We start from the raw sequence: 24079 nt of genomic DNA, 5'->3' as shown, positions 1-24079 counted from the left end.
TCAACTGTTCTCCACAACACAGGATCAGAAGGCTTGAGCATCAGTTTCTGAGTCTGGGAAAGTTATGCAGTTCTCTTTGTAAAGGTTGACATGTCAGCAGTGAATGTGCCAGTGGGGAACAGGTGGGAGGAGAAACAGCCCTGTAATTACAGAGAACATTGTCTGGTCCAACCACAGCTATTTCGGGGGTTTTTTTTACACTATGCTGGCCCTTAGTAAATGATGCTAACACTTCTCCCCCCCAGTACGTTGGTGAGGTTTGTTACCGGATGTGACCCAAGTGTTTGGATTTCCAAGATATGAGGGCCACAACAGAATTTAGCTGGTTACATGTCTGTGGGGGCTCTGTGGTGACAACTGTGTTGCCAGAGCCCCCAAGTGCAGGCACGGTCTAAGCTGATGGCAGGAGCTGCTGTCAGAGGTGCAGAACAGCCTCAGACAGCAAAACCAAGCTGCTCCCTGAGCAGTCTTGTCTCTTCAGAGGTCATGCTGGTGGGAAGTGGTCAATCAGTAGGATGTGTCTTGTGCTGTGATGTATTTATGCTGGCAGACCTCTGTTCTGGGGACTTCGTGTAAGCATGTTACTGATAAACAAGATGATGTGGGAATTTTTTCCATCTGCTCTCTTAGTGCTTTTGCCAATCAGTGTAGCAGGTTTGGTTTTGACTATGAAGTATAGCACTCTCATAGCTGACAGCAATAGAGCACACTTGTGCAGCTGTGATTTAATTAGCTGACGGCCCTGTTTTTATGGAGTCATGGCTAAATCCACCAGAACAAGTGCTCTTCTGTCAAGAGCAGGAGCTAGTTTGGAGAAAAAAATTAGCAAACCTGTATTTTTTTGACTTTATCATCAGATAATGCTATTAGAGGCTGGAACTCCTTGTGGTTGTTTGTGTGTGTCTGTCATGTATCTGTCTGGATGTTTTCTCTATTACAATCCTGTCAAAAGCGACATTTTAAAGAAAATAGTGGGGTTTTTTCAAAGGCCAATACTAGATTCTGGTCAACATCTGGTTAATGTTTGTTATTAAAAGCTTATTTGTGTCTGACATTGGAAAAGACACAAATGGAAAGCCCATGTTTTTGTAACTAAAAGCACTATGGACAACTTTACAAAAGCTATAGCTGGCTTATGTTGTCTTTCTGCTATATTTAGTAACACAGTAGAATGCTTTTGGAAGAGATATTAGATGCTGAAATAGTGATTCCAAATATAAACGAGGTCCCTAAGGCATGAATGTAATGTCTTGCTTATAACTCTAAATTACTTTTTTATAGCTAGAACTAGCATGTCTAGTGGCTAATTATAATGTAGCCTGATGTTATGCCCAACCACCTCCTTCTCTGTCTTTTTTATATGCACCGCTTAACTTCCTAGGCCTTCATTTCATAAAGGATTGAGTGCATTGGAACCTTACTAAACAAAAAAAGGCAAACAAAAACTTCTAAAACAGGAATGGATTTAAACATGATCTGAAACGTGTGATGAGGCATTTTGCTGAAAGCTGGTGGTTTTTTCTCTCTGCAGCGTCCTGGAATTAAGATGGACAAAAAATCAAACCCCAATGTAGTTACAATGATAAGTTATTTATACTTTTTCAGATTCAACAAAAACAAATAAAATTTACATTTAAAGCCTGAAATTGATTTCTTGAATGCTGTAACACTTACATATAGTAGGGGAAAATACAGCACTTTGGAGAGTTCAAGAGTGTTTTCTATTTTCTAGTTTGAAATACTGTTCCATTGCATTAAAAAAACCCAAAAATTATAAAAATTCAAAGCAAATAGAAGCAATTTTTACCTGATCAAACTCAACGGGAATTGCAGTACTTACTCATCTACTCTGTCTGGCTTTGTGAAGAACAGTGTTTACCAAGTGTTGGAGTGTTACTGAAGATGCCCATGCTGCAGAGATCAGTAACTGGTTGGTTCTTGAGACAAGCCCGTGGTGTTATCTGCACTTTGGTGAAGGACAGATTACCAGCCAGTGGGAGTCAAAGGTGGGTGCATACTGATCTATAAAAATGTTTGAGATTCAGGGTTATTCTATGCTCACAGACCTATGGGTGGGGGAAATAGAAAGATCTCATTTGTTTCTTCAAAACAAAGCAAGGATCTGGAAATATCCATGAGAGATAGAAACATTAGAACATTAGAAACATTCTCAATCAGTACTATTCATGCAGGCACTCTCCTGGTGTGCAGATAAGGTGTAGGATGTCTTGTTCAGGTTTGGGGGGACTTTATTTGGGTGATAGGAGAACATATGACTGGGCATTTGTAATCTAACGGGCAGCAAAAACTGTATGGAGCAACCAACTAGTGTAACAAAAGGTCTTGTTATTTTAAACAACAAAGAGGAACATCTGCTTGTGAGTCATAAAATCATAGAAGAGTTTGGTTTGGAAAGGACCTTAAAGACCCATCTAGTTCCAACCCCCTGCCACAGGCACGGATACCTTCCATTATATCAGGTTTCTCAAAGTCCCATCCAGTCAGATCTGAATCTCTAAGATGATTATGATTATATCTCAGAACAGTATGAAAAAGAAAGCAAGACTAACTTCCTCATAATTTCACAGAATTTATGGCTGTATGATGCAAATTAAAAATATCATGAAAATATTAGCTTTTACTGCTCTAAAAGCTCGATTCCTCTCTGGGTCCTGTTCTAGAGGATCTATCTCTTCATTCTTGGTTGCCTCCAAGAAGGCAACCTCCATCAGAGGCTTAGTTAATTCCCCTAACTTGGGAATCCATGGCTGACAAAATCCCTGAGCTCAGAGATCAGTTCTGTGAATTCAAAGAAACAGTTAAAGCTACAAAGGACTTTGCAACTGGATGCAGCTTTACAGCCAAAATGAGTTATAAAACATTTTGCAGAGTACTGCTAAAAATAGCTATGCATTGAGTTGAGAAAATGAAGAGAGGCTGGATAAGGTCAGTCAGCACAACGTTGCCTGGTTCTTACACTGGAGAAAATTTACCCACCATTATTCCACATGTTATTCAGTCGATGGTGTCCTGCGATCTTCTGGATGAGCCTTACTGGTTTTTTCCTTTTTATCCCATTTGGTTATCTGTTGTGCTCCCTCCCTTCACTCCCTGGGCTATTTTCTGCTGGATTGCAACTTGTTCTCTTTCATGATTGTCTATGATTGGGCAATGGACCAATGTGTGACAAGTAGAATTGCTTAACATATATTTATCAGATTGTTTATTTACATATAATTAACAGCTTTTGAACATAAATGTACAGTGCCACAAAAACCCCTGTTTTTGCAAAGCACTCGCATATTCCAGCAAATGAAAGTCTAGCTGGTTTTAGTAATTTTAGTTAATCTATTTGAAAAATTACAGGAAATACAGAGTTAATGTCAAACCGGGGGTGTTTGTTTGGGGGTTTTTGTGTGTTTTTTTTTTAAATTAAATGCTTGTGTCTTTTTGGGAATTCCCCTAACCTTCCCTAATCTATGTAATTTTTAAGTTTCCAATAAAAAGAATTAATTGAGCTTCTCCTCCCTAATGCAAGACAATCCTTTCCAAATGGGATTTAAATCCCATATCTATCTGGTCACTCAGTTTTTGTGGTGCAGTCCTCTTTCTACATTAGGTCTAAAAGTGTTCCCACAGAAGATGACAGCAACTATGAAGTAGGAGAGTTTTCCCTAGGGCCATGTCAATATGGGAAGCTGACAGTCATTAGCCTTAATTAAAGATGGGAGAACTGACATTTGGAGAGGAAAAACTAAGTGATTTGGCAAGTCTTAAAAGAAACTTGGAGCATGCCCTCTGAATCTCATTTCATGGGGGCATCTTTCCCCTGAGAAACCTAAATATTCTATGGATTTAGCATTCCATTCCCCTACTAGATTTTTTCCCTTCTACATTTCACTCAGAAAATAATCTTTGACCATAAAGTCCTGGGAAGGGGAGCTGTCATCTGTCTTTTTTCTCTGAAATGTCTAGGCTGCTCTTAGTTATAGGAAAATTTAAATTTTTAAATTATAAACAAAGTGGAACCACTTCCATTTTTTCTTTGTATCTTTCCTTCCTTCCTCTCTTCCTTTCTTCCTTCCTTCCTCCCTTCCTCTCTTTTGCTTTTTCTTTTTTGAAGTGGTGGGCACCATGTGATGTTAGCTTCCTTAAAAATTCATATTCCAGTGGATTTAATGAGCGTTTGGGAGCCAGATGGCATACCATATTTTTTTCCAAGCATTTTAAAGTACATAACAGACAATTCATGTTGACAGGAGTGCTTTGCTGAGGTGTCTGTAAAGCAAATGTGTTACTTGTTACTATTAGAGCAGAATAATTGTTTATGAAAGGCATCCTCAAATTCAACAATGATTCAATGAAGTAAACAGAAATGAATTGTGCTATGTAAACACTGCACACTCTGCAGAGATGTTACCCACTTGTATAGGTTGCCTAAAATAATTATAATCTGAGTGAAAATGCATGATGAAGTGTAGAATTATGCAGTGATAATCACTGAAGCCCAGATTCAGGCAATTTGTGGGAAAATCTCCAGTCTGTGGGCAGTATTATGGAGAAGGCTATGGCTGGAGACAATAAAGATGACTCTATTTCCCGTTAGATGGAATGAGCGAAGCATTCTTCCTTCTTTTGTCTACTAGGAAGAGAAAAAACTGTGAATGTAATATCCAGGTAGAAGGAAAAGACATAAAAACAACGGACTCCGCTATTCCAGTTAAGATTGGTTGGAGCTATAGGTTACAGCTTAAGAAGTCATGTCTAATGATCCTTGTGCTGCAGTCAGCTTGGAGTAAAAACCAGCTATCTGGTTTGGGGAAAATAGCAGGATCTTTGATAAGTGCACCTATTCATCTTTTCTGTTTTAGCAGCTAAACTGTGAAAATTAGGAGGTAAGTATTAGCTTGAACCTTATCAGAATATTCAGTGTTAAATAACTCTCTGAACCTCTTTTTTTCTTTTAAAAAAATTTCAAACATGGACAATTGTACTTCACTCCTGAATTTTATTCATTATCTTTCTCCGTGCTCTTCAGAACTGACATTCTTGGCAGATTTATAGTTCCCTAACAAACAAAACAAACAATCAAATAATGGTATATGAATTTTACGTCCACTGAAACAATTGGTATGGGGAGTGTTTCTTTTGTCAAGAAAAAAGAACAGAGTGTGTAGAAACTGGATAAAGAGAAGCTGACCTGTGACAGAAAGGGGAGGTGGCTGGTGATCACAGCAGGCTGGTGATTATCTATCACTGCGATGTGCAGAGTACAGTATATACTGTATGTTCAGTATAGAAAAGGTACATAACCTTATAGAGAAGATTTAGGCAGGTGAGGATAAAAACAAAAAAAGTGTATCTAAAATGTATATAGGAATTTTTATTGTTCTGGAAAAAAGAAATCAAAACAGGCTCCTGTAGCACCCTACAGCTGTATCAGCCTGTTTTGCGTAGCTTTGTATCAGAATTGTTGTTCATCACTTTTGAATTTTCATAGCATAGCAATGTAGTCACAGGATGGTAAAATATACACCTTCTACACTGATCTAAATTGCTCTTTTTTTCCTCCCTTTGCAATAAATATTTCATTGTATTTTCTATAAAGTTCATATATAGGATTCATAACAAAATTCCCTTCTGGAGTTTAGAGATAGTAGCTTTTGCAATCCCAGGTTTCTGCAATCCACACTGTTATCTGTGTGTGGTCAGGCAGGAGACATCTTATGAGGAGCTCAAAAAATGTTTGACTTCTAGCAGAATCTCATCATAAACTATGATTAAAAAACCTCAGCTGTTGAAATAAGGTAAGCATTTTTTGGAATCAAACATTACACACACTCCAGTGTGAACATAGCTATTTTTGTTCCCAGGATGCTAACCTCTTCTGGTAATTATTGAAAGAAATTATTCTCTGTGATAGATAAATTTTAAAAATGGTGTAAGCAATTGTCTGAAAATACCTCTTTTAATCTTTGATAACCTAATTCTTACCTCATTAAGCCAGCTGATTGGGTATTAATTATGATTGACTACTTTATTGGAAGGACATACAACAGTAAGAGCTTCTGTTTGTCACAAGAAGATGAAGTCTTCAGCTGCTCAGTTAAGTACACGAGTGAGATGAAATGACAGCAAAGACATCTCCACAAGGAGATGTGATATGAAACTAGATTTATTTAGGACAATCTAATAGAGAAAATTGGAATGTTGAGAGTTCCTTGAAAACTCTCCAAGTATTACTGTATGTGATTCAGGCTGCAAAATGGTAACAGCTGTAAAGAATATTGGGTTTGACATTTCCTATAATACTGGTGAAGATAAAGGAGGTGAACAGTCTGTGAGATATGAGAGATTGTCACTATCCCTATTTATTATGGACTGTGTTCTACACTCACTGCTGGCAAATAGCAGTTGAAGTTTTGCCAGTGTAAGTCTTTATGTTTAGGATCACATATATTTGCAATTACGGAGGGATGAGTACACGGTCCCTTGACTTGCTGCTTTGTGTAAGTAGATGTGCTACATTAAGTTGGTATTCCTGTACTCAGTAAATTTGTGCCTCATTAGGGCTAACCTTGAAAACATATTCATGGTCACATAATGAATGTATGCTAAAACAGGTTAGGCCATAAAAATGGTTAATGCTTGTGGATATGCCTTCAGTTTCCTGCTTTAAACAGCTCTTGGACTCCTCATAAATCTTATGAATGCCAAGGTAGGTATCTGGAGGAGTCCCTTAAATATTTCACTTCCATGTGTCTCAGGTCCGCTATTTCTGGGGGGCTAATTCATGTGTTTATGAAACAAAGACTTTACTTGTATATGTCCTTAGAGCTTCTCATGAGAAGGGAAATGAAGGACCAACTCTTGTTGCTTACTAATTACGTTCTTCTATTCCTGCATTAAAGTCCTTCAGCTAAATTTTCTTACCCTAACGAATTCAGTCCAAATCACTAGGTCAAATCTTTCCATCTTTATTCCACCCATCCCCCCCACCCCCCCGCTTTACGTCTCTGCCCCTTTCATCTTCTCCCAACATCCCGTCTCCTTCCATTCCTCAGCAAAGCAAACTTTAGGACCCAATACATACTGAATGTAAATATGAGTAGATGCAGTAAATTTCCAGAAAACTGCTTCACAGGACCAAAGTGGGCAACAATTTGGATTTGCCCATACCATTTGTGGAGATTCAAAGCCTGAGACTATGATTAGGGATGTATTAAGGCAGGAAAACCTCGACTCTTGCTCCACTGTAACGGGAAGGAAATTTTAGCTGGTTAGACAAGCCTTTTTTCTTAGTCTTAATGTTATGAACACGTTTCTGTATGTTTTGGAGCTAGAACCCAGTTACCTCTGCTGATGAATACTTCTCAAAAATTACTCTTTTTTTCAGCAGAAATTGCAGTACTAGCTAAACAGACTTTTACAGGATAAATTAATTCTTGAAATTATTGCCCATGGATCTTACTTTGTAGCTTATATAAGTACCTAGGGAATGGGAATATGGGTGAGACTATGAAAGGCAGAACGGGGAAGTTAAGACTTTGTTCATACATGAAATAAAAACAAATTATGCAAGGCCTTGAACAGACTTTTATAAATGGCTTTTAGCTACTTTTAAGTGCTGTTCCTGTGACTACTTCTTTTCACAATTGAGTATATTAGATATAATTAAAAATAAATTGCCTCCAAGAAAACAGGAGGAGACTTATTTACTCAGGAGTATTCAAATACTTCTGCAAACTCTTGGGTGTTATTGTACTAGACTTCCAGTGGATATTCTTAATGCTTACAAAATATGCAATACACAAATATTATCCTTTCTGTCCAAAACGGTCAGTGGAGACTGCTGGGAGTGACATGTCCTTCTGTGGTGGTGTCAGCTTTGACTGCTTTCCAGATTGCCTTGCTGGGAGATGCTGACTGCTCTGTGTGATGCCCTTTGCAGATTTGAAAAACTGTCTGTCTAAGAGGTGCTTGTACAGAAAGCGATGAATTTACTCCCTGGATGGCTGAGCTGTTTATTTCTATTTTGTTCCCAGTCCTCAGTGGCTTGGAACTTATGAGCTAAACACTGATACATTGTGTGGCAGTGCAGCCCTTACATGAGAAGTCAGATGCATGGAGGAATTAAGAGATTTCAAGCCACGCTGAGATCCTAGTTTCCATCTCTTTAGTCCAAAGTCTGCTGATACACAGCAGGATTGGCCAGTGTCTGTGATCAGACTGGAGCTGTGGACAGAGGCTGAATGTGTGACAGATATCTCTTGAAGATACCTTTACAGGGGTGGGTGATGTTGGGGTTGTTTTCTTTTAACGTGTCAGGTGCCGCAGGGCAACACTAGAAGTAGCAATAATGAAAGCTTCTCTCTGCTCCCTTCATTGTGTGCCTGACTTCTCACCAGGAGCAGTTCAGTGACTGTGCTGACTTAAACATGGGCCTCACGCTGACACGTGAAATACCACTAGTCATAGTGGGGAAACCTGTTTAGCCAGGAGGATATGAAAAAACAGGTAATTTGCTGAAGTTCCGATGGCTTTGTTTTGTTCTGGGTTTTTTTTGTATGGGTGTTTGGTTTGGTTTTTTTAGTGTTTTCACAGAGTTTTTATACTTTTGACAGAGGTACCAGGAATAAGCTTAAGAGGAAAAAGTTTTAGCCAATTTTTTTTGGAAAGGTATACCAATATTGTACAAAATTTACACTTCATGTTGGCATGATAAAAGTTTACTGTTACCACACAAGAACAAATATTGCAGTTTATCATAGCCTTGTATCACTTACCTAGAAGGCTGAGGCCCTATCAAAGACTTTTGGGAATTGCAACATAGAACTTGTTAGTTGTTTCACTTATATATTTTATATGTGTGTATATAGAAGATGTATATACAAATATTAGTATTAGTATGTATTAGATGTATATACAAATATTAGTAACTAGACCGCTTTTTTCCCCAGTGCAAATTATAAGAGTACATCTGAAGAAAGGGGCAATTCAGGCTTGACAGAAACAAAAAAAAAAAGTCAGCAACCTCAGTGCTGAGCTGCCCAGACAAAGTGGAAACTGATGAAGAGCCCTGATGATGATGTTCCTCTATGGCCTAAAGGAAAGCTTACCTAGAATGATGCACCTACTCCAGTTACACCTCCTCTTTTACAGGAAGAAATGCATGGCAGTGTGTTGACTGTGTGACTTGCCGCCCAGCTATCATTTGGCCTGGAAAGAAGGAAACCTCTTAAGCTCTCCGTGTCTTAATTCTGTTCTAAGCCCATGATTCCTGTATCCCAGATACATGTCCCTATCATCAGATTTGCTTAAGCTAGGGAGGTCATCTTTAATACATCACTTGAAAAGCAAAATAGTTTGTTGAATGTTGATTTCAACTGATGCTTAATCCCCAAGGTCTTAAATTTCTGGATAGTAATCATCTGGCAATAGTGCCAGATCTCTGTGGTTCACATTAATTTCTTGTTCTTGTTCCTGTAAACTGAAACCAGATTGATGGTTATGACAAACTTGTTTGATGATGAAAACTGAAGTTAATGACCATGTTTCCAGTAAGACAGAAGACTTGAAAGCAGTTTGTCTTTTAGCTGAGTGCTCCAACCAACAGGTTTTTGTTTAAAATGGGAGTGACCAGTGAGTGCAGCCAGTTCTCCAGTTGCTTTGGCCCAGGCCTTACACCAAAACCATGTAATGTGGTATGCTTTCACAAGCAGTATAGGCAACAGTATGCAAATGCTGCTGGACATTTGAGCAGCATTGCTCTTTCATGTGTGACTCTTGGCAGAAATGTAAGATGCCACAGATTCAGGCACCAATGTGGTTGGTTAATGATTAGCACTCAAGTTCTTCGGTAAATCTTGCCTCAGATCCAAACCCAAGAGGAATTTGAAATAGCTGGTGGAGAGGACCTCAGTTACAATGGCCCCTGTTTTGTGACGTTATGCTCCGATTTGTGTTTTGTGCTTTTAGAGGCCCAGGTCAGTGTGCAGCGGCTCCTTCGTGCCCCACATAAATTCTGGCAACGAGTACAGGCAAAGCGTACCAGTGCCTAAGACGGACGCTGTGTGGATACCCGCATGTAAAATGGGGTTTGAAACCGGCGAGGGTTTAAGATGAAAGCAGAAGGATTTCCCCGTGTGTGAGCGCAGGGGCGAAGGGAGGTGCGTGCAGGGCCGACTCCAGCCCTGGGGCTGCCGGGGCGGGTGTCCCTCCTGCCGCAGAGCCGGGGGAGCTGCGGAGTTCCCGAAGGAGCGTCCCCGACTCTTCCGCCCCGGCCGGGACCGGCGGCGGCCAAAGCCAGCGGCGGGTGACGTCAGGCCGCCATCCCGTGACGGCCGCGCTCGGCTCGGAGCTGGGCCGGCCTCCCGGGAGAGGAAAAGGACCCTCCCCAAGGGAAGCGAGCCACCAGCTGCCCAGCAGCCGGGAGGTAACCGGAGCACACACGGAACGCGCTCCCGTCCCTCTCCTGCGGCCGCCCGGGGCGGGCGACGCGGAGCGGCCGCGCAGCCACCCTGGAGCCGCCGCTGCCGCCGCCGCGCGTCCCGGCGGCCCTGGCGGGTCCCAGCGCCGCTTCCCGCTGCCCGTGCCGCGGGCTCCACCTGCAGCCCGGCGGCCGGGCCGGGAGCGGGAGCCGAGCTCCAGCACGCCTCCGGCAGGGAGGAAGGGAGGAAAAACAGGGAGGGCGACGCCGGGGCGAGCGCGGAGCTAGGCTGGGCTGGGCTGGGCTGGGCTGACTGCGGGAACACCACTCGCCCTTTTTTAAGGGTGCCCCCCGCGGGCTCGGCAGCCGTGGGGCGGTGGCGCCATTGGAGCCCCGGGGCTCACGCGTTTAAGAGCTGGTTGTGAAAGAAGGGGCAGGGCCGTAGAGGGCAAAGGCGATGCAGGCGCCTGTTGCTCCAAAGATACGTGGTTTTCCCTTCTGTTACCTGTCCAGGGAACAGTGGGTAATTACACCCGCTGCAGCTTTTTTTTTTTTTTTTTCCAAGTTACAACTCCAAGGAAACTGTATGGCTTTAGTGTGCTAAAACATCAGTTGTACATTGCTGCGTTGGAGGGTAGGCCTTATGCCCGCCCTGTGAATGCCTGGCTAAAGCACAAGGTGTTTTCCCTGTTCTGAGAACAAGATTGCCAGAATCACTAACAATTTTTCAGTTCTCAAAGGGGACGAGAAGGGTAGAGCGATATATTTTTTAAAAATCCTCTCCCCGCAGGCAGATCTTTTGGGTTCTGTTCAGAATTATTTGGAAAATACATGTAGATCTGAATGCACTTATGGAGAGTGTAAGATGATTCACTTACAATGCTTAGGGGTGGAGGAGTTTCACAGGATGACTTCCTGAGATCTCATCCATATCGTTCCACATTTCAAATAAAAATAGGAGAGTAGATATGCTCAGTACGAGTAAGAACAAAACGTGAAGGAGGAAATCCTAGCACAACATCGCTGCAACAAGTAGGCAAGAACTTCTAAGAGTCATTTTGGTAATTCTGCAAAAAGAAGAGATCAGTCATGCTGGAAAAGGCAGACGGAGACTTTGTTTCTAACAAAAAAATATCTATCAGTAGAATATGGGGTGGATGGTTGTGCCCTTATTCTGCTAAGACAGTGAGAGCTGTAGTTACTGGGGTGTAAGACCTCTTGATTCATCTCTTACTGTGTAGCTACCTAATGGAGACTGCCCAAAGCAATAGTCATTCTGGCAAGGCACTGGTGCCCATTTTTATCAGGAAGGAATTGTCTTCATGGAGGGCACTGTTTTGTACATGTTGTGTCGAAAGGGCCACTACCTGAGATGCAAGTATTTAATCCTCTTTCTCTTCCACGTAGCTGATTTCAACTTGCCAGTGAAAGGAGATGTAGGGGTTGATTTCAAGCACTTGTGCATACTTTGTACTTGTTCGTGATGGACCACCTGCTCTTTCGGGCGCTGTCACGGAAGACCAAAATCATCATGCCATGGTCTGAGTTGATGGTAGCCTCCTGTGCTTAGTACTGTGTGCTCTTCTGGTGCTCATACATCCAAAGGAGTTAATCGACCTCAGTAAGCCAAGGTCTAAGAGCTTCAATAGTCTTTAGTAAGGTACCAAATGGCCTCCATATGTTTAAGAGAAACTAAACAGGCCTGAAGGAGGATACAGGTGGAGGGTGAAACGGAAAAGGGAAGATATGAGGAGAAATGCATAGTATTATCTAATCAGAAAGCAAATTAAGAACAAAAGGAAGTACTTTCCCACAAATAATGAAACTCATTGCCTCAGGATGTTACGGAGACAAAGTATAATTGGGTTCAAAACGGATTTATTCAAATGTATGGAAAAAAAGATTCATTACTTGTATTTTGCCTCTGGCTCCTTAGGAAATCCCAAAACAGCTGATTGCTTTCTAGAGCCTGCAGAATAAAAGATAATTCTACAGAAGTAGTTTCTTCTTATACTCCTTCCTAAACATCAAAGCTAGCTGCTTCAGAAGCACTTCACATTTTAAAACCTTCTTTTTCCCTTCAAAAGCAGAAGCAAAAAAACCCCAAGGATAGTGGTAAAATGTAGTGTTATGTAGGATGACAGTATTAAACCAGTGTAAACACAATAGCTTCAAATCGTGCTCAGTAGCGTTGGTGCTGTCCAACACAGATACTTTGGATGGAGTGAGACCTTGAGGCTAAATGACTTTAGCACAAAAATAGTGATTACGAGAGCAGTATAGTTACAACTAGTACATCAGCTTCAAATACGCAGATGAACAGTACTTTATCATCTTTAGCTACATAAATCACATATTTTACCTGTTGAATAGAACTCTATCATAACTCTAGTATTGGAATGCTAGATTACATGCATAACTTTTTTACTAGTTCGTAAATCATTAAGAATTAACTGTCAGTTTTAGAAGTGGTGTCTAATTTAGTTCAAATGTTTATTTTTTGGTGAATACAAAAAATTACAAATCACTAATTCTATAACCTACTGTTACAAAATGCTACAAACTGGTAAAGGCTGCGATGATGACAAGAACATTGGTTATTCTCTTGCTGTATTGGACATGAAGTTCATGGTTTATTTGCAATTTGTGAATTCTTTTTGAAGATGGGCAAGGTTTGCGCCATTTTTGGGGGATCCCGAGGAATAGGCAAAGCTGTTGCAGAACTCCTGGCACAGAAGGGCTGCCGCCTGGCCATCATTGCTAGAAATCTGGAAGTAGCCCAAAGCACTGCACGTGATCTTGGTGGTACGTATGCTGCTTGCAGTTATCTCTTCACTGTCCCGTGCTTAGGTAACTTATTCATAAAAGTAGTAAGTCCATAAAGAAACCTCATTGTTCAACTAGATGAAAATGAAAATAAAGGCTGCAAAATTTAAAAGGAATGCTATGTTCGTACAATTTTGTTTTTACAATATTTGTTGAGAAAGCAAGCATGTTACCTATTCTGTCATGAAGATACAAATTTTAAGATGAAAGGAATTGTTTGGGGCCTCAGCAGGGAGGTAGTGTGAATTGAGTCATCCTTGGCTCCTGAATAAGCCAGAACTAAGACTGGTCTGCTCATGCTGAATTTCTGATTTTAAAAGGCAAAAAATATAAACCAAGGAATTCTCACATAACTAATCAATAAAATACTTGAAAATTTTCTTTATTTAAGCCACTGGAGATTAAATGGGTTCCTTAAGTTATAACTAGTTCAACATCTGTTTTGAAATTGAGTTGATAAATTCTGAAGAAGGTTTATGAATGATATACCAGCTTTTACTGTTATGCCTTTATTTCAATACAGCAGGACATCTGGCACTTAGCTGTGATGTATCCAACGAACAACAAGTCCAAAAGACTTTTGAGGAAATGCAGAGGAATTTAGGTCCTATTAACTACTTGGTTAATGCAGCTGGGATCAACAGGTTAGTTATTTGTTATGAGATTATAAGTAATTCTAGATGAAGGCATCTCACTGTAAGGTGCTGTGGGCCCTTGCATTCAGTAAGAGTGTTGTTAATGAGTACATCTGAAAATAATATTAAGTGCTCACCAGTATTTTGTTCCTGATGGCAGTAAAATGCTAACAGATTACAGAATCACAGAAGATTCTGAGTTGGAAGGGACATGACACAGCTTTCACTGTAGTTTCTGCATCCTGAGTTTGAATTCCTTCCCCCTCTTCTTTCTTCCACTTTGCCCAAAATGCTCCCAGACAATATTAAATACCACACTGCAAAAGAGGCCTTGTTGCCAGAAGTGTGGCTAAATGTTTTTCTTTCTATGTGTTGTGCTTGCAGTGTTTTCATTTTGAATGCTGGAATGTAGAGAACAACATACACCCCCATTAACATTCCATTCACCAGTCATGTTTTAATATGAGTAAGCATGATCAATGGGGTTGTTCAGTGAGTTCTTTTGGGTTTGTTTGTCAGGGATGGTTTGTTACTGAGAACCAAGACTGAAGACATGATAGCCCAGATTCACACTAACCTTTTGGGAACAATGTTGACGTGCAAAGCTGCTGTAAAAGTCATGATTCAACAACAGGGAGGTGCTATTGTCAATATAGGTAAGTTGCTTGTCTAAGCCAATGGAATTCTGTGTACTAGTCTTCTGGAAAGGTTTAGTAGGTGTAACATGTTACATTACTTGTTACAATTATTTTCATTTTCTTTGTATTTAGACATTCTATATTTAGCATTTCTTTATGAAAGCTCATTCTATTGTGTAGTCTCAGCAACCTCTAAATATAAAAACAGTATGTTTCACTGATAAACACCTCAGAGTTTAGATTTTGTTGAAAAAAGAATTTTGCTATTCTTTCATTATCCTGGTCTACCAGGTGCTAGTTATTAACTAAGGATTGATAGATACAGTCAGTTTCTTTTCTTTATCTCTTCTTTATCTCCCCTCCCCTTCCCTTTCTTTTCTCTGCATTCTTTTCTCTTTCTTTTCTCTTTCTTAATAATCAATGACTTAAATCTGTGTAAGGATAATTTTTTACAAACTCGTCATTTTACTCTCCTAGTGCCAGTTGGTCAACATAGATATGTGAATTGCACAAAAATCACAGATAATTTGGGGATTTGCTTATGCCAGGAGTAGGATATAAAGTGCATACAGTAATAGATATTTGACTCCTTTTCTTGTAATCTCATTTTTCATTCCAAATTTAAAACTAAAATGATAAAAACAGTACAAGGTTTCAATTTATCCATTTAATTTTCTCTTTGATGTTTCTTTATTTTAGGAAGTATTGTAGGACTTAAAGGCAACGCTGGTCAAAGTGTGTACAGTGCTACCAAAGCAGGGTTAGTTGGATTTTCGCGCTCTCTTGCTAAAGAAGTAGCAAAAAAGCAAATAAGAGTCAACGTTGTTGCTCCAGGTGAGTTTCTGAGAAATTCCTACATCCTTGACTGCCAAAATTCATCAAGACTGTGCGTACTCTGAAAGTAACTTAAGACAAATCGGTATTATTTTCTTCAACTTTGTAAGTAAGTGTTTTTAGTATCTTCTTTTTTTCTTTGGTTTAGAGTATAATACATTCTTTTAGTCTTTTTAATGGAACTTTTTTGCCTTTCTAATGGAATACTGAGAAACTTGGAAGAGTGAGTCTACCTGTTCATCTGTCTGTTGTTATATAATAATTGTCTTTTCCTTGTTCCTCCTTCAAAACTTGCTGTCCTTGCAGATGTAAGGATTAGAGCTAATTATAGACAGACAGCTACCCCTCTCTCCTGCTAGAGAATGCTTACTTGTTATTAGAGAAACATGACAGATCGAGAGAAGCTGTATAAAAGCATCCCTGTCTCCCTGTAGTAAAAGGAGGGAGTCTGGAAACTTAGTTCTGTGAGGACAAGGCTGTGATTCCATAAGATAATCCAGCTCAAGCAAACCACCACCCTTAAGGAAAAGTCCCTTCTCTATTTTCTGACTTCTTACACTCATAACTATGTGCATTGCTGCTCACTTTGTGGTGCCTCTGATGCTTTTCAGACTTCTACATGAACCAGTTCAGATTGTGAACTAGGCAGGAAAAATTCTTCAGTGAGTTGAGCAGCTCATTGAAGGGTCCGAAGCCATCATAAGGGGCAGAGTTTTACAGTAGAAAGCAAAAGGGAGACTTTCCCTGCATGGTGGCAGCTAGAAAGCAGGTAAGATCAGCTCTTGATGAAGCTGCAGCTTATGTGAAGAGTTGTGCAGCAGTGGGAAACCCAAATCTCAGATAACGTAAAATTGAAACAAAATATCCTTTGAAGATGTCAAGAAACAGTCTTCAAATGAGTGCTATGATAGAAATTATGCAAGTGCTGTCATAAGCTCTAATATACAATGAAAACACTTGCAAGCTGAGAGGGTTTCTTGCCAGAGATTTTGTACTTGTTTTAATGGAGAACATTTTGGTGAAATGAGTGTGTTTTGTCTTTCAGAAAAGTGATACTAAATATGGTTTTGGGACCCAATTTTAGTTACCTTTTTTTTAAGTAGATTTCTATAGATTTCTGCATTTGGATTATTGCATCAGTGCTTCCAAAACTGGAAGACATTTTATTGGTTAGATAAAAAATTGGTCTTGGCCGTAAAATGATGTGGACTATTTTGGAGACTTGGAAGAACAGTAGCTGGTAACAAATCCTGGTAATAGATTTCACTTTGTAGGATTCAGTGGAAAATATACTAGATAAATTTAGTCAAAGGTGAGGTAACTCTTCAAATATCTCCTCTCTTAGGTTTTATTCACACAGAGATGACTGCTCATGTGGAAGAAGATCAGTTGAAGAAAGCAATTCTCCTTGGAAGATTTGGAGAGCCTCATGAAGTTGCACAAGCTGTTGTCTTTCTTCTAGAATCCCCGTATGTTACAGGGAGTGTTCTAGTTGTAGATGGAGGCTTGCAGCTTATGACTTAAGTACTACCTTGAATAAATGCCTACTTTAATGTCATGAGGGTAATATATAAATACATACCAATTAAAGGGAGAGGGTTGGAAATTGTTTGAAGATTGATGTCTGTAATTGACTTTGACTTACCTAGTCAGAGGAGAAACTCAGCAGCAGTGAAGTGCGATGTGTACATTTAGCTACCTGAAAGAGTCCATTCAGTATTATGAAGTCTGTGTATGAAGCAATTTGAAAAAGATCTGCTTTTGATATGGTGATAACTTCAATAACATACTGATATGTTTTTAAAACACTGTTTTTTTATAAAATCTTACTATCTAATTTGGGATAGAGTAGAGCTTTTATTGGAATTATCATTTTACACGAGGTTAATAAAGTGCAGAGGTATGTTTATTGGGTGGCAGGTACGATTGCATCAAGTTTTTCATGTAGGGCAAAGATTGCTAACTGCATAGTTTTGCATTCTTATCAGTTATTCCCTACAAAGTAGTGAGGGGTTTCCTTCAGGCTTTGTTTGTTTGTAGCTAACACTACAAAGCTAGGAGCCTCTAGATCTTCAGCATACCTGAATTGCCTTTAGGACCTAATTATATGCAGTGTGTTTTTATGAAGACAAAACCTACTCAGTTCCATTCTTGAATGTATGTACAGCACTCACGTAATACAGTAGCACTTCAGTGTACACACTGAAGGACTGTTGATTGGTCACTGGAGTTGCTAATCCTGTGATATTCTGAGTTTGAGCTGCACAGACCTTGTTGCATAAAAGACTTTTGAATGACTCAGTAGGTGTTTAGGAAACACGATCACTTCCAGAGCATGAAGTCAAAGTGCTTTCCGCTGTATCTTGAACACTCAGTTCAGCTGTTAAGTTGATGCTCCTTAATATGTATGTATAGTCAATAAAATCACCATTTATTTTATTCAAAACAACTTCTGAAGCAGAGTAATTATTCAGCTTTAAATGATCCTGAGTATTCCTGTCTTGCTGAAAACTTACCAAATGTTTGACCTCGGGCTTTTCTGTTGAGATCAAGTAATTTTTGATAATAGATGTTTTTATTATCTCTGAAGAAAACTATGAATGTGGTTTAGGACCTTCACTTCTTAGCTCCAGTGTTCATTGCATCATGATCCAGATGTAGATTCAACTTTTGAATTACTTCCCTTCTTGGCAAAAACTAAAGTACAGAAAGAAGAGATCTCACTGATGATAACTTTGAGTCTTCAAAGTTGGAGATTTTCTTCATTTGTGCAGCTGAGAAATTTTGTCTTTGTGCCAGAAAACAGTGCATGTTCAAGCTTCTTGCAGGTATGTATTGAGAAACAACACAAGGGATGGTTGTATGTTGAGGACATTTTACAGTTGGTTGTTGTGAGAATAGATAGAATACCCTTTCTGCCCAGAATATTTTGTAAGGAGGAGACAGTTTTTGCTAAGGAGTCTTTCTGCCTAAAAGGTAACTCTTTCTCAAAGGCAGTTTCAATGCTTCCCCTCCACACACCCCTCAAAGCAAGAGAAGTTCTCAGCCTCTCTCTCTGATATGTGAGAGGAGAGAGAGAGCCCTAAGAGATTGGCATAGGCGCCTTGGGAAGGCCGGGGAGAGACAGAGAGGATAAAGAGGTCCTGAGAGGGCCTTTGTTAAAAAGTGGTCCTTGCATCTAAAATAAACCTTTTTCTAATCCTTCTTCCACTGCCTTTGCATTCTTGGGAAGAATACCTGCATATGTTTTACCTTACAATTGTGTACTCACTCTGGACTATATAATATCACTAAAGGTAATCCTTTCAGGAGTCCTTCCTGTTATCCCTTTGTAGAGGTGGTGTTATTGGCTGTGAAAAGTTATGTGTCGTATGTGTCTTTGCCCCAACAATATAATTGCTAATTAGTTTTCTTTTTGATAGAAGGAATTGGCCAGAGAATTTTTTCCAAGGGCACTAAAGATGAGGAAGGACAGCTGGTCCGTTTTTATTAGTCAAGTTGTAATATGTCAGTGACTTGGCTGCTGCCCATACCTGTTCTTGGTATTTTACAGATGAAGTCTGTGTGACATATCTTGACCAAAAGCCAAACTTTTAGAAGAATCTCAGCATGTCACTAAGTAATTTTTTTTTTAAATATTGCAATACGTACTATGTTTTTATTATTGCAGTTGCCATAGGACCAGACTGGAGTGTTGGTAGCCTTAGATCATATTTTTAGAAGATTTTTTTTTCCCTTTTCTTCAAACTGATAAATTAGAACTGAAAACAGTAATCCTGGTTCTGTTTAGTCTGATGTGATGTCTCACCTGGTGGAAGTAGGGAATGTGTAGGTCAGGTGTATGTCTTCTTAGAAGACTCTTGTACCACCACCAATTTGTGATTGAAATGTTTCAACCCACTATTTGGTAGCTCTGGTTGAGGCCTGCAGACATTAAAACAACCCTCTTGTGCGCTGTGTTGCTTTTGAATTTGTGGACTTCTATCTTATCCTGCCTGCCTCAGTTGTTTCTGTTTCATACTGAAGAGTCATGTTTCTTTTAATTGCTTGTTGCTGGTAAGCTCTTTTGTACTTTACATTGTCTTTTTTTGAGCTTTGCGTTACTTTTTCAGTTTCTCAAGGAGGTAGCAGGTAGAACTGCTCACAGTATTCACTGTGGATTTATCTTAAAAAAAAAAAAAAGTTTCGTGTTTTTGTTTTATATTGCTTCCAAAAATAATGCCTAATTGTTTTGCTTTTTCCTAACCTTTGCACTTACGTTTCCAGAACAATAACTCAATCCTGAATAATTAATGAACAACTTGGAGTCCATTTCCATATGTAAATATATATTTTTATATATATGTCTGATTTTTTTATATTTTTCCCAATGTGAATTTTTCTCAAATATCTATGAGTTTAGTATGCTGGTTTTAACACCTGTTTCCTCAGAGAAATGGTTCTGCAGTTTTTTAATTCCTTAATCCCTTTGTTACTTTGAGTAATTTAGTGTTACTGGAATACACTGTGGTCTTCAGAAACAGTTGTCTCAGAACCTTAAGAATAGGTTGTACGTTGCCTGCCCCAGCTGTGTGCTTGTGGTGTTCTTTTGGCAGGCTGTGTCCTTAGGAAAGAACAACTGCTGATTCATACCCCTTCTCTTCTATCTGTAAACAATGTACTGATATGACAACTTCTTTAATAGTTTTTGGCAAGGGCATGTGTCAGATGCCTTTTAGAATTTCAAGCATGCAGTATTATTAGACCTCCGTACTCTCATCTCTTTTAAGTCTTTAGGAGAACTCTAAAATGTTTATCAAACATGGCTTTCCTTTGCAAATGCAACTGTTGTCTGTGGCTTTAGAATGATTTCTGGTACTTTGATATGCATAGAAAAATATAATTAGTCTGTGCTTCCCTGATGCCTCTGGAACATCTTCTTAAAAAGCAAATGAACCTTCCACCCACTAAACTCCCAAGAGCTTGACAGCTTTCAGTCACTTGTTAATGAGGCAGTTTTAACCCAGAAGTTTCACAGTGATCCCATGATTCCTATTAGAATTGGGGAGCAATAGCCCCCAGCTTCCCCTGTTTGTCACTCTTTCCTCTGTAATCTCTTCTGATGATGTGCTCTGAGGAGTAAAACCTTCAACTGATTGCCTTCTTGCAACAAGTTGCCTAGAAGTTCTGCTCAGGTTCCTGCATGGTACCAAAAACTGATTTAGGATTTTGTTCAGAGTTTGGAGATTTTTTTTTCTCTGTGGCCTTCCCTTCTCTAAGCACTTCGCTTTTTATTCTGATCATCTGCTTGCCTTATTCAGGCGTGGTTCCTATTCCTAAGGTGCTGGTCAGTGTGAATGCACTTTTGTGTATTATTCCTCTACACTCCAATCTGCCTGTAAATTTTGCATTCAGTGACAGATTGTTTGACTGATAAAGCTAGACTGCTGGTTTTACAAAGGTTGGTGTTCTAAGTCTAGTAGCTTTTAGTACATGCTAGCTTCCTCCTCCCCACTAAAATAAGTTTATTTGATGTGTGTATTTAAAATCATCATACTGAAGTTCAGTACATACAATCTTAGTGTTGTTGTCAAGCATTTAATCTTAATTTTGTTGACCTTTCTTTTTGGTTTTAACATATTTTCTTATTATATGTTGCTTCTTTTTTTATGGAAGTTTTTCATGGAAGTGGTAGTGGACTGATGTCTTTATTAATAAACTTAGTCAATAGACTAGCAGAAATAAAAGTAACCACTACAAAGCCAGTCTTTGAAAATAGCATTTTGGCTCAAGCCAGAGTTGGGTGGTCCCAATCAGCTACATGGAAAAGAGTATATTAAGAAATTGATTTTGGTCTCCTTAGTGTGACATTTATCCAAGCTACTCATTATTGCTGTATGTCATTACAGTTTCATTGCTGGCCTTGAACTCCTTAAATGTCACAGCTACTGCCACCATCTTAATTGTGGGGGTAATAATACCATCTAACAACAGAGCTTACTTTAGTAGGTCTGGATATTCAATATATATTTGATTTGGTGAGTTAATATATTGGTTTTTAGTTTTATGAGTCTCCTATATATTTTGTATCAATATCTTGCTTTTTTGTCCTAGTTCCATCATATTTCTGGTATGCCTGCTATGACCTTGATCAAAAACAGACATTCAGGCTTTACGTCTTGTGCTGCTGGAATCCATGCCAAGCTCTATATAAATGTTTTGGGTTTTTTTACATATGGATGTTCTCAAGTCAGACTGTGCTAGACAGTGGTTTCTCAATTGAATTTTGAAAACTTCAGACTTATTAGGCATACAGATGATTCCATTCCTAGTGGAAGTGAGAGAATGTGCTCTTATTCATCTGATGTTTTGTCACCTGCAACATTGCTTAAAACTCTGCAATAACGTGTTAAGTAACAGTACTTTCCTGTTTTGTTTTTTGGTTTGGTTTTTGTGGTTGGTTTTCTGGTTTTTGGGTTGTTTGTTTTGTTGTTGTTGTTTGTTTTTTTCCATTTTAGAATAAAGTATTTTACAGATTCCCACTACTCCATGTTTCTGCAGTTCCTAAAGAATCTGTACTCCTCTTCCTACAACTGTTTTTTCAGGCATGCATTGAAGCTTTACCATCTAGCTTTGGGAGCATTTTAAAGAAGGCTGCAGTCCAGGTCTGGTCTTTGACTTCGAGACTATTCCTGATCTTTTCTCCTGCCCCATCCCATAACATTGGTCCCTACATGGCCTTTCACCCCTTCCACGAATTTCTAGAGAGACCCCCAAGGCATGTTTTGAGGGGGAGCTGCTTTTGCAGCTCTCATTTATTTCACCATGCAGTCCTGTTATACGGCAACCCCCTTCCTGACTCACCCATAATTATTGTTTTGGGTTTTTAACTCAGGTGGGTTCCTGCTACAGAGAGGATACCCTTGCTAAAAGAAGGTTGTGTGTTGCAGTATTTACTAATTTATGTGACCTGCCTTGTCATTGCCAAGTTAGGAAACCAAAACTGTTCTGTTGCCTCGGTGTTCGATTGAGTTTTAAATATTACAGGTAGTGTGATTTGCATGGTCTGGTATTTAGTTGAAGCATGTTGTAGACCTAGAAACTTAATTGTTTTGTATGTCTTTTCTGCATTTTTCCAGTGTTTGGGAAGATGATGGACTACTTTTGTTCATCTTTTCTCCTAGGTAGGTCACTGGAGCCTTACTTTTGCTTATCTCTAAAGAAATATATTTGTAACTTAAAACTTGTTGTAGGGAACTCACTGTCTAACACAAACAGTCTTTTCTTGCTCTTGAGGCTTGTATTGCAATTGACGGCCTGGATGGGGCTCTGAGCAACCTGGTTTAGTGGGAGGTGTCCCTGCTCGTGGCGGGGGGATTGGAACTAGGTGATCTTTAGGGTTCCTTCCAACCCAAAAAATGTTCATGAGTGGTTTTGCGCTTTTTTTTTTTTTTTTTTTAATATTGCAGCTGAAAGGAAGAGCTGTTGTGGGGAACAGCGTTTGCAGACTTTATGGTGACAGAAGTATATAAAGTTGGCTGAGTTAGTGTGTGCTGATTAAGTTAGTGTTGTATCCCACGGAGAGATTTCATTGTGGCCTCCTGAGGGCACTCTATCCTAAGGCATTACTGTGTTGGTAATGACGTGGTAGGTAAATCTATATGGATGTAGGGAAGTGAGGTTGCCTGTGTAGATGCAAACTGGATGGCTGGCATTGCTGTTACTAGTTTTGTAAAATCCAATTCCCTATGTCCTGAGCTGTTTGGGGATCGAAGGCATGATATTTAAAGATGAAAATTATTTCAATATTGAGATCAGTGAAATTTGGATAGAAAGTGGATACCTAAATATCGGCATTCAAAATCTCTTCGTTACGTTATTATTCACAGTTAAAACATACCTTGCAATGATTATTTATTGCTGTAAGACAGGTTTTCCTACTTTGATGTGTTGTGCAGTATGAGAGCTTGCACTGCGTGGCACTGGAATGTAATTTTCTGTTGCAATTATGCAACCTTTTTTTCCTGGAAGCGTAATGTAGTTCATTTAAGTAAAGCAAATGAAAACTGTACTCTTCAAGACCAGGTGCACCCACGTAATTCAGTTAATCAGTGTTTGAAAAGACAGGACAAGTGTAGTGGTGGAGAGAAGTCATCAGGTGTGCTTAATGCCTGAAGAAGTAAGAACTCTGCTGAAGCCCCAAATTACATTTGATTTTCATGCACAAATTCAATTTCAGATCACATGCTGAAGGCTCTTTTGCTGTCGATATGTTTGTGAAGTTAGTAACAAATAATACCTGTACCTTGACAGACATCTTTAGATTAGCATGACTAGTATTTTATGTTTTCATTTTTCATATTAATAGCTCATCTCTGTTAAGATCTGGGATATTTTTTTAAAATTTTATTATATTGTATATAGGAAAATTTCCAGTTTGGGTATAATGATGTCAAACACCTTGAGACAACATCAAAGCAAAAGCCACCAGTGGTGTGATTACACACACATTAGGGCAGTGTCAGTGGGAATGTGGGGGCAGATGGCACCGAGCAAATGGAGTTGTGTGGATGCTACTCACCGTTCCCCAGGCTGTGCTGAGGTGCCCTTGCATGCTGAGTGTGCTGATGGGTTTGAAATGGCTGCGTGATTTTGAACAGTTTGTTTAGGAATAACTGCAAGCTGATTATATGGATGGTATTGCTGAAGCGTGGTGGTGAAGCAGTTTGATGTTTTTG

General features: G+C 39.4%; 1 protein-coding gene across 3 annotated transcripts; it reads left to right on the top strand.

Annotated features, from left to right (window-relative positions):
* The first annotated feature begins 10293 nt into the window (after positions 1-10293).
* On the top strand, positions 10294-17808 carry CBR4 (carbonyl reductase 4). 3 transcript variants are annotated; one of them, XM_027898516.1, is made up of 7 exons: positions 10296-10435; positions 11220-11238; positions 13088-13234; positions 13779-13899; positions 14410-14546; positions 15228-15362; positions 16708-17808. In XM_027898516.1, the coding sequence occupies exons 3-7, from the start codon at positions 13093-13095 to the stop codon at positions 16884-16886; spliced, it is 714 nt and encodes a 237-aa protein (XP_027754317.1). In that variant the 5' UTR covers positions 10296-10435; positions 11220-11238; positions 13088-13092; the 3' UTR covers positions 16887-17808. The 3 variants fall into 3 exon arrangements, with proteins under 3 accessions (XP_027754318.1, XP_027754317.1, XP_027754316.1); XM_027898517.1 differs by lacking the exon at positions 11220-11238 and having other exon boundaries at positions 10294-10435; positions 13093-13234; positions 13782-13899; XM_027898515.1 differs by lacking the exon at positions 11220-11238 and having other exon boundaries at positions 10298-10435; positions 13093-13234.
* The last annotated feature ends 6271 nt before the right edge of the window (positions 17809-24079 follow it).

Source organism: Empidonax traillii, unplaced genomic scaffold (assembly GCF_003031625.1).
Source record: "Empidonax traillii isolate 1590-97213 ecotype Southwest subspecies unplaced genomic scaffold, ASM303162v1 scaffold600:size394560, whole genome shotgun sequence".
In the NCBI taxonomy this organism is placed as follows: domain Eukaryota; kingdom Metazoa; phylum Chordata; class Aves; order Passeriformes; family Tyrannidae; genus Empidonax; species Empidonax traillii.
This window is presented reverse-complemented; position numbering and strand designations above follow the sequence as displayed.

What these genes read in the sequence shown, in the direction of transcription:
- CBR4 (XM_027898516.1), top strand. Translation starts at nt 13,093, where the DNA reads ATGGGCAAGGTTTGCGCCATTTTTGGGGGATCCCGAGGAATAGGCAAA. An exon ending in CACTGCACGTGATCTTGGTG is followed by an intron (nt 13,235 to 13,778) that starts GTACGTATGCTG and finishes ATTTCAATACAG; the next exon opens with CAGGACATCTGGCACTTAGC. An exon ending in AGGTGCTATTGTCAATATAG is followed by an intron (nt 14,547 to 15,227) that starts GTAAGTTGCTTG and finishes TCTTTATTTTAG; the next exon opens with GAAGTATTGTAGGACTTAAA.